At 46.7% G+C, this 17,668-nt stretch overlaps 3 protein-coding genes across 4 annotated transcripts; all 3 read left to right on the forward strand.

Annotated features, from left to right (window-relative positions):
• Positions 1-8,456: 8,456 nt before the first annotated feature.
• Positions 8,457-17,412, forward strand: LOC138929145 (uncharacterized). Of its 2 annotated transcripts, none has more exons than XM_070288346.1 (2): positions 8,457-8,810; positions 15,801-17,412. In XM_070288346.1, exon 2 carries the CDS (start codon positions 15,814-15,816, stop codon positions 17,002-17,004), a length of 1,191 nt encoding a protein of 396 aa, XP_070144447.1. In that variant the 5' UTR covers positions 8,457-8,810; positions 15,801-15,813; the 3' UTR covers positions 17,005-17,412. The 2 variants fall into 2 exon arrangements, with proteins under 2 accessions (XP_070144447.1, XP_070144448.1); XM_070288347.1 differs by having other exon boundaries at positions 15,807-17,412.
• LOC138927853 (uncharacterized) lies at positions 10,301-12,670 on the forward strand. The gene has a single exon (XM_070288541.1). The coding sequence runs from the start codon at positions 10,301-10,303 to the stop codon at positions 12,668-12,670; it is 2,370 nt and encodes a 789-aa protein (XP_070144642.1).
• Positions 12,676-15,687, forward strand: LOC121502162 (uncharacterized). The gene has a single exon (XM_070288542.1). It carries the CDS (start codon positions 12,676-12,678, stop codon positions 15,685-15,687), a length of 3,012 nt encoding a protein of 1,003 aa, XP_070144643.1.
• Positions 17,413-17,668: the final 256 nt, after the last annotated feature.

Here is a 17,668-nt window from a genome sequence, read left to right on the forward strand (position 1 = left end):
CAAGAAATGAAACGACACTCTATCAGTATGCGTTCTCGTTTTGCTTCATAGCTTGGGGCGTTGAACGTTGTGCATTTGAATGTGATTTGTTGATGAAATACTGATGAAATGTTGATGATTCATCGATAAATCATTAGTATTTCATCAACATTTCATCAGTATTTCATCAACATTTCATCAGCCTTTCATCAACAATTCATCGATGAAATGATGATGAAATGTTGATGAATTGTTGTTGATGACAGCCTATGACATGCCCATGTTAAATTCATCAATAATTTGTATGGCAATTCATCGATAAATCATCAACAAAACGCTTCGGCTATTGATGAAACGTTGATAAAATGTTGATGAATGCAGGGTACATACATGCATACACACATTCATGCATAAACACGCATATGTATGTATTTTCGGTTTCGCGTTTTTAACTCAACAAATTTTCATCTGAATTCAGTTTAATTTCTCGGAATTATAATTTATGTCTACGTGTGTATACTTAAAAAGTAAAAAAATATTATCAAATGATGTGCACCAAAATATTATTTAATTGTATTAATTTATAGAGGTCCAGCTGTACTAGAGTAATAACAAATATTGACACAAATTTTTTTTGTAAGCTATATATATTTTTTTTTTTTTTTTGTTAAAAATGTTTATTTGATTTTAATTAGCTTTCTGATACCGCTGAGGCAACTTAATCTAATTTCATATTAAAAACAAAAACAAAAAGATAAAGTACAACCTATACAATATCCTACATACATATTTACATTTATATTTTTGTGTATTATGTGTAATATGATGTTATGCGTATTATGTTATGTGTAATATGTTATGTGTATTATGTTATGTGAAATTGTTAAGTGTATTATGTTATGACCCTTTTAGGAAGGTCGATTGGATGGCATCTTTTTAATCGTCTTGTTCTGGGTCTCCCTCTAAGGTGTCTGGCCAAAGCATTAGGGTGGTTTTCAAGGCATTGCGCATATCTGATTGCCAAATCTTGGAGAACGTCTCCGACCATCGGGACCTTCAGGTTCCTCTCGATGTCCTTATTTCTGACATACCAGGGAACACCAGAAATTTTTCTTAGGATCTTGGATTGTGCTACCCTTATTTTGTTCAAGTTCGTTTTAGCTGCAGTACCATATATTTGAAAAGCGTATTTCCATATGGGAGATAAAATCGTCTTGTATATGGCAACTTTATTATGTAGAGTTAGCTTGTTTTGCGGTGAGAGTAGCCACTCCATTTTCTTTGCCTTCTGCAAGACAGAGTGCTTGACCATTGTGGTGTGGGCTTTGAAGTTGAGCGACCTGTCAAGTATGACCCCCAGGTATTTATGCGAGGCTTTGTGCTCCAGTTCAGAGCCCAACATCGTGATCACGCCGCAGGATTTGGTCCTTGTTGCAAAGGTTACGTTTGCACATTTACTACTGTTGACACCTATATTCCATTTTTTTGTCCAATTTTCGAAGGTGTCAACATAGCTCTGTAGAGCTCGCCAAGCCGTATATATACACGAGCTTCTTGTCAACACGGCGGTGTCGTCAGCAAACGTTGCAATGAGTACGTCGTCTTCTTCAATCCCTGCTATCGTGTTAGCGGTTGGCATATCAGCAGTGAATAGAGTGTAAAGTGTTGGGCCAAGCACGCTTCCTTGTGGGACGCCTGCACATATTGGGCGCTGAAAGGACTCAGCTCCATCTACAACCACTTTGAAGCTTCTGGCCTGCAAGAAGCTGCTAACCAGCTGGAACAGTTGCGGGGTCAATATGTTTTTTAACTTAAAGAGGAGGCCTTCATGCCACACCCTGTCGAAAGCCTGCTTAATGTCCATGAACACAGCTACCGCATATTGCTTCTCCTCCATTGCACTTAGGGCGAAGTTCACCACTCGATGCAATTGCTCCGGAGTTCCATGACCTCGCCTAAACCCAAACTGCCACTTTGGTATATTGCGCTTCACCGCTTCAAGTTGCAGGATCCGATTAAGTACAATTCTTTCCGCCATTTTCCCAAGAGCAGGAAGCAGGCTTATAGGGCGATATCCATCCACTTCGTTGTGAGGCTTACCAGGTTTTGGGACCATAGTAATTAGAGCAGTCTTCCAGCTCATTGGAAAGTGTCCTAGGCGGAGAACGCTGTTGAACAATAGTACCAAGAAAAGGACAGCTTTCTTAGGTAGAACCTTTAATGTTCTATTGTCTAGGCCATCTTCTCCAGGAGCTTTTTTGGTTTTTAGCTTCTTTATTAACTCCGCAACTTCTGGAAGCGTTACTGGCTGTGCTGGCAGACACATTTGAAATGGCTCTTCCATTCTCATTTCAACTGCTCTTTGTATATCTGGCGTTGTAAGGTCAAAAGGTTTGAACCTCTCCTCCAAGCTGATAGCAAAAGCTTCCGCTTTCTGCGCATTTGAGTAGCACCAGCCTCCAGCGGGATCCTTGAGTGGGGCCTTGGGGACGACGCACAGTAGCGCCTTTTCTCATTTAGCGTTGCAAAAATCATATCTTTTGAACCAAATAAGGTAATCGAATAATTTAAACGGCATTGGACAGGTAATTCTTGTAAAATATATATATGTACTGCATGAAGTACCACGCCCACAAATACGCCTTTTTAAAGGGTATCAAAGTGAAAAAATAATTTTTTTTCAATGAAAACAATTTTTAAACAAAAATTTTTATTTAATTTTTTATGTTTATTTTTATGTATTTGCTCAAATAAAAATAATTTGAAAACTGAAAAAAAAAAATTTTTTTTTAATTCGAAGTGTAACCGCCACGCGCTACAGTTAGTATATTTCTTGAAATGTATGAAATTGTGTCGGTATTTTGGTATATTTTACCCTGAGTTGTTTTGGTTTTTTGCGTTGCATTTCCGCAGACGCAGCTCGACGCAGCCGATGAAAGTTAATTCTGGTCCAGGAAAGATCCACGTAACTTGTAGTCATAGTGTAGTCAGTGGCCGGCATTGGCGTCAAAAGATATAGACTACTTTAGGCAGAAAAAGGTGAAAAAAATGGACACCTGGCAGGTAGCGATTTACCTGTAGAAGCCCAAACCAAAGTGTCGTTTTTTTTAGGTTCTTTAATAGTTTATGAATGTATCTATCATTTAAAGTAAAAACCATGACCATTGGTTTTATGGTTTTTTTGTAATATTACCTGAAAGTCGACAATTTACACATTTTTTTTTGTATGATGCAAAAAACGAAACAAAGTTCAACTTTAAATGCTCATAACTTCTACAAAAAAAAATCTTAAAATTGATTTTATTGCAGATTCTGAATCCTTGTTAAATTTCCTGTCGAATAAGTATGGTTAAAATCGTTTTTGCGAACATGACTTTTTTGATTTTTGCAACGCTAATTGTTCGAGAGGCGCTACTGTGCGACGATCCTTTTGAAACGGCTTGTGAGCTTCCATAGAGAGTAATTGAAGGATGCATCAGGACCAGTTCTTTCCAGCAGACTATCAAATGCGTTCTGTTTGAGCTTCGCTAGTTCTTTGCGCAAACGATTGGCCAGTCTCACGTAAATTTGGTGGTACCTTGCGTCGCGGGTTCTTACGTACTCTTTACGCGCTTTCCTTTTTAGCCGTAAAAGCGCGCTTACATTTGGGGGCAATGGAGCATGATGAGTTGGCGAACAATGCCTAATTTGTGCGGTAGTGGATGCGGCCATTCTTATATTGTGCATAAAGGTTGATATAGCATCTTCCAGGTCATCCGGACTATTTATCTGCGTGTTTAAGTTGATTCTTTCTTCCAAAGTATTTTGGAAGTCCTCAATCGATAAACCATACGGAAGCAAGGGTTGACGCTTAGGTTTTATTTGTGGAGCTTGATGCAGTGTAGCGACGACCGGCAGATGATCCGAGGACAGGTCATGCTTCAGTTCTACTGTTATATTGCTTGTTGGGATGCCATTAACAATATAGAAATCTAGTGCAGTTGGTGTATTTGAAGTGGTGTACGAGAAGAAGGTTGGCTCACCCGTGGCAATTATTTGACAGCTGCTGCTAGCAATAGCCTCTTGTAAGTGCCTTCCTCGTGGGCACGTGCTTATATTACCCCACCATGGGTGCTTTGCTTTCTCCTCCTGCAATAAACTTATCTCCTAGGTTAGCCAGTGCTTGTTCGAAATCAGTCTTGCTCCAAGGCTGGTTGGGAGGTAAGTATAAGGAGTAAATGCTAATGCATCCACGATTGGTCTGCACACTTGCAGAAGCAGCTTGAATGGACAGGCTTGAGATGGGTGCCTGTTGAGTATGGACGATACTTTTCCGTATAATAATACCTGAGCCACCTTTTGCGGTGTCACTAGGGTGATTGGCAAAGTATAGTTCGTAGCCGGGCAGGTAAACTTTTAGTCCAGGCCGCATATGAGTCTCTGTTATCAGCATAATATCAATATTTTGGGCACTAAGGAAAAGTCTAAGTTCATCTATGTTCTTGACCAATCCTCGTGCGTTCCATAATCCGATTTTTAAATGTTGTTGATTCATTTAAGGAGAATTTTCTGAACCAGATCTCGAAAGGCTTTGCCTGGCTCCAATGTTTCCTCTATTAATTTATACATTCGGTCCATACGGGTGTTTATTTCCATGATAGCTCTCTCAAGCTTGTTGAATTTTTCGTTGAAGTGCTGATCATCAGGATAACCGCCCGATCGAGGATCAGTGTGATTTGAGAATGATTGTTGATTGGTTGGTTGGTTGGATTGAAAGTTTATTTGGTTAGGCCTAGCTGCATCCGCATACGAAAGGCCTGCCCTAACAGCAGCATTTGCTATAATTTGGTTATTTGAGTGGGGCATTCTGTAGTTGCTTTGTTTCAGTAATCTAGCATCAGGTTTGAGCTTCTTGCCCAGCTCCATTCTGACAGCGCAGCCTTTGAAACTAGATACATGATTTTGTCCACAATTTGCGCATATTGATGATTCGCTCAATCTTAGCTCGCAGGATAGGGATCCAGTTTCATGATCACCAGAGCATTTGCTGCAAATAGGTTTTTTGCGGCAGTAATTCCGAGTATGCCCGAAGTCTTGGCATCTAAAACATTGCACAAGTTCTCGGCTTGGATTCGCCCTCTCGATCTTTACTCTGTGTCTTCCAATTTGGGTAATCTTGAGTGCTTCTACGACAGTTGGAGACTTTTGCAGATTGACATAAAACTTGTTTTGCCTAGTTTTTATATCATTAATTTCAGCGCCATCATTTTCATTGACAGGTATATTACGCCAATCCGGTTTCCTAGGACAGTAAACATTTAAGACCTTAAAGCCCCTCTCAGTAAAAGCATTTTTTATTACAGCTGTTGAGACACTGGGATGAATATCACGAATGACTATTCCAAACGCTGCATCCTCCCTCAATTGGTGATGCCAAAACTCGCACTTTTGTTCAGTGAGCAGTTTTACAATTTGTCGAAAAGCAGTTGAATTTTTTGCGTAGATTCTCGATACTCCAAATCTTGACGTGCGTATGTCGAAATCGTCGTCCTTAACAACAGCATACAGCGCGTCTTCTAGCTTGCCCATTTGGGCAACATGCGGCACGCAGATAGCTGGTGGCTTAGGTGCTGCTTTAGCAGGCTGTTCGCTTCCAGTTAAATTTTTGTCAGGCGCATTTTCTTGCTCGTCTTCAACTTGGTCATCCAGATCCATTATGGCATCAACTTCTTTAGCAAACTCTGCGAAGCGATTATTTTCAAGTGCAGCTAAGGAGGTAGTAGCTGATGAATTGTTTTGGCGTCCCTTGGTTTGGTCGTATGGTTTGGACTTATGGATAACTTTTGATACCTTGTCTACCCTCTTTTTATTTTTTAAGAGTGAGATCCTTGGCATTTGGAATGAACAATTTTGCATTTCGGCTTCGGATACTTTACTAGCTGATGGGCTGCTTGTAATGGAGCATACACTATTAGTTAACGTCGCCGCAACTGTGTTAAATGTGCTGCTATTTCCATGAGTAAATGACAGGGTACTCGTCGTAGTTGTAGTTGTCGTTGCAATATAGCTTTTGATATAGCTGCTAGAATTAATAGCATTACTTAAATCTTTTTCTAGGCTGGCACGCAGCTCTGCAGGTGTACCAGCGATTTTTTTCATCATGTCACGCCGCTCGTTACCAAGCTGGCTTAGGTCATATGAGTCTTCATCCATACTTGAGCAAGTATCTGCTTACGTAGGTTTTAAGGATAACAACACGTTTTTACTTACGCGTTAGGTTTTATTAATTATCCGATGACTGACAGCTCGTTATTTGGGATTTTCACAAAGCAAATAGTTGAGGTTATAATTTTTCCACAATGTTAACAAAACGTTTTGCAGCTATTAGAGCCCCTATGAAGATCCAACGTGATCAGCGGAGCACGGGAGATTTGTTTTTTACCTGAACTTGCAGGATTTGTCGCTGGCCGGCCAGTCGCACGTGTGAGAAAACGAACTTTGTCAAATATATTGGTCACCACGAGCACTTGCACTTCCGATTTGCCATCTAGGCTAACACAGGTATTTATGCCACCATTGTGGACTTGTCTATATGGGTGTAAATGCGATTTCGTTGATTTTTTCTCAGGAGCTGTACGTATGCACATTCGTTCACGTCGGTGTGGCCAGAGCGATTGTAAACTATAGGTTTTTAAAACATACATACATTTATACGTACATATATATACATATATGTATACTCATACATACATACCTTGAAATTTCCCTGTCGCCTTGTCGGAATTTATATAATGGTTTTTAAAATGTAACCATGGGACAATCGAAATTCATCGTAAACTCGTTTAGAGAATAGTTCGGTCCATTTTTTAGGGTGCAAGATATTCAAAACCCTTTGACGAACAGTACCTTTGTTGTCCCTATACCTTTTTGATGTTTCTAATATAAGATTATCGAACTCTGACTTTGTAAAAGTCATTAAAAATTTAAAGTTCTTATTTTCACGGTCAGACTCATCAGACTCGTTTTCCGAGAATTCGCAATAAGTATTATCTTCTTTCCTTTCCGAGTCCACCTCTTTCCCTGTTATGCACATTCTTAGGTCAAAACGGTTGTTTATGACATAGGAATATATTGTGGCAGGTTGAACTTTGTTTTTGAGCTCTAGGCTAATAGTTTTCCAAGCCATATTACTTGGCGAAACAATGTTTCCGTTTAAATCGTTTAGTTCGTCTTTATATTTAAGAACTGCGTCAACAATTAAGCCACTGGCAATTGAGGGTGGTCTACCTGCTGGCATATTGTCAATGATCTATTTTAAATCTTATTGAGCACTTTAACTTCTTGGTGGAATTAAACTTCACTTAACGGCAACAAAATAGAAGTGGCCCAATTCTGGCCATTTCGACGTCGACAACGATGCACGCACAACATGACACCGGCGCCAGTGTAAAAAAACACACCGAATAAAAAATCTACACATAAGATTTAATGCAGACTTAGTCTTAGATTAATACCAAGTTTTCTTAATCTTAATATATGTACTATATTAAATATAAGTATTAAATGTTCAACCGCCAAATAAAATGCAGCCCTGGATGTCGACAGACAAAAGCTAATACGTACATACCTGGACACAAACAGGCAGACAAAGTTACTGTCGAATATATTAAAAATGAAGCATAAAATTTAAAATTTTTTTCGCGAATAATTATCGAATAATAAACGGCAAATTCTGGCAAAAAAATATTTGGGAAATGTAAAGGATTACAGGAGTTGTCCTGCTAACTTGATATCAACTTAGCAGGGCAACTTTGCGTTTTTAAAAAATAAAAAAAAAATATTAAAATTGGAGCAACAAATTTAGTTCTTTCACGAATAATTAACGAATAATAAACGGCAAATTCTGGCAAATAAATATTTGGGAAATGTGAAGGATTACAGGAGTTGTCCTGCTAACTTGATATCAACTTAGCAGGGCAACTTTGCGTTTTTAAAAAATAAAAAAAAAATATTAAAAATGGAGCAACAAATTTAGTTCTTTCACGAATAATTAACGAATAATAAACGGCAAATTCTGGCTAAAAAAGATTTTGGAAATGTGAAGGATTACAGGAGTTGTCCTGCTAACTTGATATCAACTTAGCAGGGCAATTTTATGTTTTTAAAAAATAATAATAAAAACTTGAGCAACAAATTGTATTCTTTCACGAATAATTAACGGATAATTAACGGCAAATTATAAGAAAAAAAAAATTTGGAAATGTTCAAGTTTGCAGGAGTTGCCCTGCTAACTTGAAATCAAATTTTGATTTTACCATAATTTGCCGTTAATTATCCGTTAATTATTCGTGAAAGAAAAAATTTGCGGTTCAATTTTTTATCCTTTTTATTTTGTTTAGGTACGCGGCCCATTGCTCCACCGCTGCCGGCTGAGCTTTCCGCTCTCGCCTCTCTTGCTCTCCCGCGCTCGCTCTCCCGCAGCGCAGCGCGCTTTCGCACTCTCGAGCGCGGGCCAAACACTTGGATCGGCCGCTGCCGCTCTCTCGCTCTCGCTTAGCGGAGTAAGCGGGCGGGAGCTGGCCGCTTGCTTAAGTTTTAGTTTTTAGTCTTATGTATGCAGCGAAATAAAGCTGATCGACTGCGTGTGAATTTCCCTACGACGCCCCCGTTTTTTTCTTGTTTCGACTTCGCACTACTTTGCTTGCGCCGCGGGAAATTTTCATCTTCCACAACTCCCCTTGCCTTGAAGGAAGGAAGCGCTGCCCCAACATTTTGGTCCACAGAGCCGGATTCTTTTTTGGATTTTCAACTTCGCCCCCAGCAGTTCTCGGCGTTTCTCTCCACCAAGATAAGTACGAGCATTCCGTCTCCCCCCCTCTCTGCCGATCTTCAGCAGTGGTCCGAACATAAATTTCGTTCACTCTACTGCAAGTTTTCCGTGTCGACTCAAAGTCCGAGTTTTTCCTGACACACCGGCAGTTGAGAAATTTCCAGTCCTCTGTTCTCGTCGTTTCGTGGAAATTTTCTATCCGCCTCCGCTTTGTGTGTGTCGCCATATTCCTGGTTTTTTTTTCGATTCTCGGTTCCTCCGTTGCTCCGGTACACACACACACACTCGCGCGCCAAATATCGGCATATCCGCAAAAGTCAAAAGGCAAGTGAAATTGTGTGGTGAAGAAAAATAAAGGCATAATTAATATTCGGCATCCGAAAAGTAATTGTTTCGGGAGTTCCCTGTTCGCCGAACAGTTCGCCGCTGCCGCGATATTTTTTGTTGTGTGCATTTTTTTTTTTCTCCACATAATTTGTGCTATTCCGCCAATCCAAATACAGTCCACTTCTCGAAGCTCCACTGTGAAGCACAAGGCTTACACATACACATATATTTCCATATGCATGCATGCCCATACAATATACATATATTTCTGCCTCCAATAAATAAACTATACAAAATTCAAATAAAATAAATTAAAATAAAATATATATATAAACCGCGACAAAACAACAAACGTTTAGGACAAAACGGCAAATCAATTCACGGGTGCGATTACGACTGTGTTTTTTTTCCGCCTTTTCCAAATTAACCGCCAGCGCCTGTGTTTTTATTGGGGTTGATTTTTGCCGGCGGCAGAACCCAGTGCCCGTGTTCTTCCAAACAAAAGCCAAGGTTTTAATTCCACCTTTTCGGCTCCGTAATAATTTTCCGAATTATTAATTAGTTATTTGCGGCCAATAATTTTTCGAATTATTAACTAATTATTTGCGGCCAATAATTTTTTTTTCGAATTATTGGTGGATTAATTCATTTATTGCGGGAAGAAACCAAACATTCGTGGGTCTCTGTTTAGTCCTGTTCTGAGCCGACCAAAGCCGGATACAACCTTCTCATCCGAGACATCTAAATACAGAAATTTTGTTCCTCGACATTCCGGTCGACGTTCGTTGTTTTATTTATTTTTGGTCTAAGTCGGCGCCCGACGCCCTTACTCGAGTGATTTCCTCCTTCACGAGTTTTCGTCAATTCTTTTCTCGGTGGTGCCCGAGGCTCTCAGAACCTGAGCCCGGCATTTAATTCTTGCATTCACCCGCGGCATCCACTAGCAGTGTGACCGTAAGCGAGCACATTGTCCTCCTCTCCGAGTACGGAGTTTTTTCTGGGATATTTTGTACTGCAGATCCTGCAGTTCCGCGGCTTCTGGCAGTTCCAAGTGCGCCCCGTTGCCAAAGTGATCCTAAGTTCCATTCCAAAACTTGTGTTCCGTCACGGTTTCGAACCATTGATTTCGGGACTTGTACGTGGCCTGAGGCGACCAACTGATTCGCGACCCATTCGACGGCAAGTATGCCCACGGGAGACGAGGAACAGACTCCTCTGATTCCGTCAATTACTCTGGAAAGGTCCCAGTCCGTATCTCCACGGCCTGATAAATTGAAGCCAAAGGCTGCCACTGCCATTCCAAAGGCAAAAAGTCAAGAGGCCGTCGACACTTCCCCCGGTACCTCATCCAGATTTACTCGGTCGGTAACCAAGATGGCTCAATCCGCACTCGATATCGCCCTCCGCAAATTCATTTCCACAACGGACCGTGTGAGCCATTTCGAGGCTGACATCAACACTCCGAGCGCCCCTGAAACCGATAGTTTTTCCCCCGCCATGTGCCAGGTTCATCGGGATCAGATTCGGGCCCTGTGGGATAAGGTGGAGAAGAGCTATGAAAACTGCTCCGACCTACTGTCCGTGTACGCCGACAGCGCTGCCACCTCAGCTGTGCTTGAATCCAAGTACAGTTATTGCTACTCCGTCTATTCGAGGTGTGTGGTCCTGTTACAAGGAATAATCGACAAGGCCGCCGCCCAGTCCACTCCGGCTTCCGCCCCTATGCCCACACCCCCGTCCATGGGTTGTCGATTGCCACCAGTGGACACAGAAGTTTTCGCTGGCGATTATCTTCGGTGGCCCACCTTCAGGGACCTTTTCACCGCGATATATATTCACAACTCGCGCCTCACACCGGTAGAAAAGTTGTTCCACTTGTTGTCCAAAACAAGTGGCGATGCGCACGCCATCGTATCCAAGGCCCCTCTGACAAATGATGGCTTCGTCTCCGCGTGGCAAAGCCTCACCGACCGCTTCGAGAATCGGCGGTTACTTGTCAACAGCCAGTTGAAAATCCTTTTCAACATTCAGGCTGTCCCCCAAGAGTCCGGAGCAGCTTTAAAAGAACTGCAAAGCACCGTCCAAAGTTGTCTGACAGCCTTAGCGATGTCCTCCATTCAAATCGAGGCGTGGGATTGTCTCTTAGTGTATATGGTTTCCTTAAAGCTTCCCAAAATCACACTTTCGATGTGGGAGCAATCCATACACAACAAGGCTGAAATTCCGACCTGGAACGAGTTAGATTCGTTTCTGACAGAGCGGCATCGCACTCTGGAAGCGATCGACGACATCAGGCCTAGCAATTCAGGGCAAATTCCGCCAAGACCGACGGCTGCGAGCGCCCCAGCACGCAGGCTCAACTCCTACGAGGCCAGAGTGGCTCCGGCCACAAGAGGATGTGATCTTTGTTCCAGGGAGAACCATCCGATTCGCGTGTGTCCACGGTTCCTCGAGATGGACGTAAATAGTCGCTCCGACTATATTAAGAAAAAACAGTTATGCCTTAACTGTTTTGCGCGAGGACACCAACAGCGGGACTGTAATAGTGCCCATAGTTGCTTCACTTGCCACAGTCGCCATCATACCCTCCTGCACCGCGGTAATCCATTCGCGACCGCTCCAAGTCCACCTGCGCCTGGCAGGCCTCGACCCGCGGCCACTCCTGAGGATCAGCCTGATGTGCAGGTGTGTTTCGCTTCGGGCTCAAGGGCCGTTTTACTGGGCACAGCCCTCATTGATATTTGCCATTTAGGGTGCAATTTCCAGGCGCGAGCCTTAATCGACTCGGGTTCCGAGGCGACATTCATCACGGAGAGGCTGTTCAACCTCGTCAAACTTCCGTTCACGACTATCCAAGCCCAAGTCTCGGGCCTGAATCACACCGTGGCCGCTCAGTCCACGAAGCTCTGCCAGTTTTCCATGCGATCGCCCTCCAGACCCGGGCTGCAGTTAGAGACTGCAGCGTACGTTCTTCCGCAGCTGGCCGGGAGTCTGCCCTCGTATCCAGTCCCACGAGATCTTCTTAAGGGGCTTCCCGACATCCCCCTTGCGGATCCCAAGTTCTTTGAGAGCTCCCAAATCGATGTCCTAATAGGAGCCGACATTCTTCCGTCTATTCTCCTCGGCAACTCCAAGGCTAACATTTGCGGCTCCCTTCTTGGCCAGGAGACCATTTTTGGATGGGTATTGACAGGCCCAGTATCTCCAGCAGCCCCCCGCAGTGTTTCCGCCTTCGCCACCCGAATTACCTGCGCCCTCGACGACTCCCTGGACCAGCTCCTTACCAAATTCTGGGAGGTGGAGGAAGTGTCCAAACAGATTGTCCCAGAGTCTGATTCCGTCTGTGAGGAAAATTTCGTCCAAACTACACGAAGAGACAACTGCGGCAAGTACGTGGTAACGCTTCCCTTACGCGACCCCGCGCACAAGGGGTCCGAGCTCGCATCTTCGCGATCCTTTGCTCTGGCTCAGTTCCTGCGCAACGAGCAGCGCCTAAAGAGGGATCCTCCCCCAAGGCCCGGTATGATGCTGTCATCCAAGAGTACCTCGAATTAGGTCACATGGCGGAGGTTCCGTCGACTAGCAGTTCCGCCACCTACTACCTTCCTCATCATGCGGTTCTGAAGCCCGAAAGCACCACCACTAAGGTCCGTGTGGTTTTTAATGCGTCGAGCCCCTCCGCAAACGGAACCAGTCTGAATGACATTCTATATGCGGGCCCGGTCTTACAATCCGACCTCACGATTCAAATCCTAAAGTGGAGGTACTTTAGGTTCGTCTTCAATGCCGACATCGAAAAGATGTATCGCCAAATTTGGGTAGATCCCCAGCATACTCCTTTCCAGCGCATCCTGTTCCGCAATTCCAATGGGGAACTCCGCGACTACGAGCTGAAGACGGTTACCTTCGGAGTCAATTGTGCCCCGTTCTTAGCGATCCGTGTCCTCCAGAAACTCGCCGACGACGAGGAGTCAAGGTATCCTCAGGCGAGTCATATTATCCGTCATTTTATGTACGTCGACGACGTTCTCGCAGGGGCAGACTCCAAAATCGAAGCGAAGGTGGCTATCCGTGAGCTCCAGGGTGCCCTGGGTTCGGCAGGGTTCCCACTGAGGAAATGGACGTCCAATAGCAAGGACATTCTGGCCAACATCCAAAGTGACCATCTCCTGCGCGCTGATTTTCTCGAGATCGACGCAGAGAGCACGGCTAAGACTCTCGGCGTACGCTGGAAGGCGACGTCTGATGAGTTCTTTTTCATTCCGCCCGAATTGACCGCGGGATCATCGTTCACGAAGCGACAGGTCCTATCTCAGATTGCCAAGTTATTTGATCCAGCGGGCTGGCTCGCCCCCTTCATCGTCCAGGCAAAGATGTTCATGCAGGAAATTTGGCTCCAAGATCTAGCGTGGGACGATGACCTCCCTCGAGATTTCTGCCAGAGATGGGTTGACTTCCTGGGACACTACTCTGCTCTCGATCAGATCCGCATTCCCCGATGGGTCGCGTTCCGACCCCATTTGAAGATCGAGCATCATGGGTTCTGCGACGCCTCGCAGAAGGCGTATGGCGCCGCCATTTACGTCCGGGTGGAGGCTGGGGCCACTGTGATGGTGAATCTGCTAACGGCAAAAACGAGGGTTGCCCCAGTCAAAACGGTGTCGCTTCCGCGGCTCGAGTTATGCGGGGCATTGCTACTGTCCGAAATGGCCAGCGCCATTCTTCCAGAGATGCCCGGGCCTGCGTCCGCCCTGTACTGTTGGACTGACTCCACGATTGTGCTCGCTTGGTTGCATAGGCCGGCGTGTCACTGGACAACTTTCGTGGCCAATCGGGTGACCAAGATTACCCAATTCACTCAGGTCGAGAGATGGGCACATGTCCGCTCCGAACATAACCCGGCCGATCTTGCCAGCCGGGGGGTAGGGCTTCAAGACCTCGCAGACAGCCAGCTGTGGTGGCATGGTCCAGCCTGGCTGCAAAGGCCGCGCGGCGAGTGGCCCATCCCAGGCAATGATTCCCCCGTGACAGATCTCGAGAAGCGAGCTGTCAGAGTCCATGTGGCAAAAGCTCCCCCTGAAGACCTTCTTGACCGATTTTCGACACTCGACAAGGCGTTGCGAGTCTTCGCTTACGTTCATCGGTTTATTCAGCGCGCACGAAAGATCTTGTCTCCGGTTGAGGATCACCTGACAGCTTCAGAAATCGCGGCGGCTGAACGTCTCCTAATTTTCGTCACGCAACGCAGGCACTTCGTCCTTGAAATTGGCTGCTTGAGCCAAAAGCGGCCAGTGCCAGCATCCAGTCCGGTTCAGAACCTGAACCCGTTCCTTGACTCCCAAGGGCTCATGAGAGCATGCGGCCGGGTCACGTCCTCCGATCTGCTCCAATATGACGAACGGCATCCGGTCATCCTTCCGTACGACTGCCATCTGTCTCGACTCCTAGTCCGATTTACGCATCACATAACGTTGCACGGTGGCAACCAGCTGATGATCCGCCTGATCCGTTCCAAATTCTGGATCCCAAGGGTGAGGAATTTGGTCAAGGCCGTCATCTATTCCTGCAAGATATGCGTCATCCACAAAAAGAAGTTGCAGACGCAACTCATGGGAGACTTACCGCAAGAACGGACAGCTTTTTCGCGCCCCTTCACATTTAGTGGTGTGGACTATGCGGGTCCCTTCGACATAAAGAATTACACGGGTCGAGCTTGCCTCATCACAAAGGGGTATGTGTTGGTGTTCGTGTGCTTCTGCACTAAGGCCATTCATCTAGAGCCCACATCCGACCTTACGACTGAGAAGTTTCTCGCCGCTTTTGCCCGTTTTGTGTCCCGAAGAGGATGCCCCCGTCAGGTTCAGTCGGACAACGGCAAGACCTTCGTGGGTGCGGCTACCCTTCTCTCCCGAGACTTCCTACAAGCTGTCAAGGAGGCTGTGACTGGTGCTTACAGTCACCAGCAGCTGCTCTGGCAGTTCATTCCGCCGGGAGCCCCTCATATGGGAGGCTTGTGGGAGGCAGGCGTTAAAAGTTTCAAGACCCTGTTCTACAAGTCTACGGCCACGCGAAAATACACATTCGAAGAGCTGTCCACACTTCTAGCTAGGATCGAGGCGTGCCTGAATTCGCGTCCGCTCGCGCCGATGTCCGAAGACCCCGCGGACCTGTTGGCACTGACTCCTGGGCACTTTCTGGTTGGGGGGCCCCTCCTCGCCGTGGTTGAACCCGAAATAAAGGGGGACGCCACGGCCATCATAAACCGCTGGCAACACCTGAAGGCGCTTAACCAGCAATTTCGTCTACGATGGAAGGACGAGTACCTGAAGGAACTCCATAAGCGGAATAAGTGGCGAGGTCCGGCAAGGAATCTTCAGGTCGGGGACATGGTGGTTGTCAAGGAGGACAACCTTCCGTCCAATGAGTGGCGGTTAGGCAGGATTGACGCGGTCTTTCCCGGAGCCGATGGCCATGTCCGTGTGGTCGACATCCGCACGGCGCGGGGACTCATTAAGCGTCCTATAGCGAAGCTCGTCCTTCTTCCAACGGAAGCTTCCGCCAGTCCCCAATAGCCACCGGCCTCAATGTTCTATGTCAATGTGCCGTTCCGTAGCTCCTGTTTGTGTCTCGACTTGCGAGTGCCTATTACTTATTTCGATTTTTTATCTCCGTCTCATTCCGCCAGTAATAGCAGCACGATGTCTCCACGTCCACGCAGCGCCATCGCCCTGGAGCGCAGAGGTTCGCGAGGTTCAAATTCCTACCGGTGCCGAGTCTGCAACAAGGTTCATCCGCTGAAGAAGTGTCGCCGTTTTCTGCGGCTGAGTGCCGAGAAGCGACTGCGGGCCGTCCTCGCCAACCGGTACTGCCCCAACTGCTTGGCCCACGAGCACTCTGACGGAGGGTGTCAGCGGGGAGATCGCTGTAAGACGTGCGGCCAGGACCACCACACATTGCTGCACCTCTCCGATGAGCCGCGGAGTCCGCGCCAGTCGCGTCAGGAGGCGCGACGGTCCCGGTCGCGGGGTTCTCCAGCTCCTAGGCCTTCGTCTACCGCTCTACGGCGTTCGGCAACCGTGCCGCAACCCGCATCCGCCGCTCCACGGCGGTCCTCAGCCGCTCCACGGCGTTCTTCAGCCGCTCCACGGCGTTCTTCAGCCGCTCCGAGGCCCTCGTCTGCCGCTCCACGGCGGTCTGCAGCCGATCCGCGCCCTTCGTCCGCCGCTCCCCGGCGTTCCTCAGCAGCTCAGCGGTCCTCGTCCGCAGCTCCACGACGTTCTGCACCCGCGCCGCAGCCTTCGTCCGGCGCTCCACGGCAGTCTACAGTGGCTCCTCGGCCCTCGCCTGCCGCTCCGAAGCAAGGTTCCGCCGGCCGCTTTGCGGCTGCGGCGCCGTCGCTGTCGTCGCTCCTGCAGCGGCACAGCGTCAACATCCTGCCGACTGCGCTGGTGCGCATCCAGACCGAGACGCAGACATTCGACACGGCGGCCCTCATTGACCCATGCACGCCTGTGAGCTGTATAGACGCGTCGCTGGCAGCGTGTTTCCGGCTGCCAACTACCAGCGTCGGTGAAGAGCAGATTTGTGCGGCTACCGTGAGGTCCAAGGCCGACAACGAGGTCCAACTCGACGTGGTCTTCAAGGTGGAGCCTCGCGTGCGCATCCGCACTCCCGTCCGGGAGCTGAGTGAGGCGGTGCGCGCCCACTTCCGGGACGTCATGCTAGCCGATGAGCGCTTCTACTTGCCAGCAACGATCTTCGTAGTCCTGGGCGCGGACATGTATCCGCGTGTGATGCAACCGGGGTTCCTCAAGATCCACGAAGGGCTCCCGGTGGCCCAGAGCACCGTCTTCGGCTGGGTCGTCTCCGGCGCGTGTCACCAGCCGTAATGTCCACGGCCCTATTGCAACCCGAGTGATTGCAAGGGGGGCGGAATGTTTAGGTACGCGGCCCATTGCTCCACCGCTGCCGGCTGAGCTTTCCGCTCTCGCCTCTCTTGCTCTCCCGCGCTCGCTCTCCCGCAGCGCAGCGCGCTTTCGCACTCTCGAGCGCGGGCCAAACACTTGGATCGGCCGCTGCCGCTCTCTCGCTCTCGCTTAGCGGAGTAAGCGGGCGGGAGCTGGCCGCTTGCTTAAGTTTTAGTTTTTAGTCTTATGTATGCAGCGAAATAAAGCTGATCGACTGCGTGTGAATTTCCCTACGACGCCCCCGTTTTTTTCTTGTTTCGACTTCGCACTACTTTGCTTGCGCCGCGGGAAATTTTCATCTTCCACAACTCCCCTTGCCTTGAAGGAAGGAAGCGCTGCCCCAACATATTTTATGTCCTGCTAACTTGATATCAAGTTAGCAGGACATAAAATAAAAAGGATAAAAAATTGAACGGCAAATTTTTTCTTTCACGAATAATTAACGGATAATTAACGGCAAATTATGGTAAAATCAAAATTTTGAAAATCCAAAGTTGCCCTGCTAACTTGATAAGAATATGTTGAAAAACAACAAAGTTATAATTTTTGTCCTATTTATTTTCCTATCGTTCCTATGGCAGCTATA

The sequence above is a fragment of the Drosophila kikkawai genome, chromosome X (assembly GCF_030179895.1).
Source record: "Drosophila kikkawai strain 14028-0561.14 chromosome X, DkikHiC1v2, whole genome shotgun sequence".
Classification (NCBI taxonomy): domain Eukaryota; kingdom Metazoa; phylum Arthropoda; class Insecta; order Diptera; family Drosophilidae; genus Drosophila; species Drosophila kikkawai.

Excerpts from the sequence above, each read along its gene's own strand:
- LOC138927853 (XM_070288541.1), top strand. The coding sequence starts at position 10,301 with ATGCCCACGGGAGACGAGGAACAGACTCCTCTGATTCCGTCAATTACT.
- LOC121502162 (XM_070288542.1), top strand. The coding sequence starts at position 12,676 with ATGGCGGAGGTTCCGTCGACTAGCAGTTCCGCCACCTACTACCTTCCT.
- LOC138929145 (XM_070288346.1), top strand. The coding sequence starts at position 15,814 with ATGTCTCCACGTCCACGCAGCGCCATCGCCCTGGAGCGCAGAGGTTCG.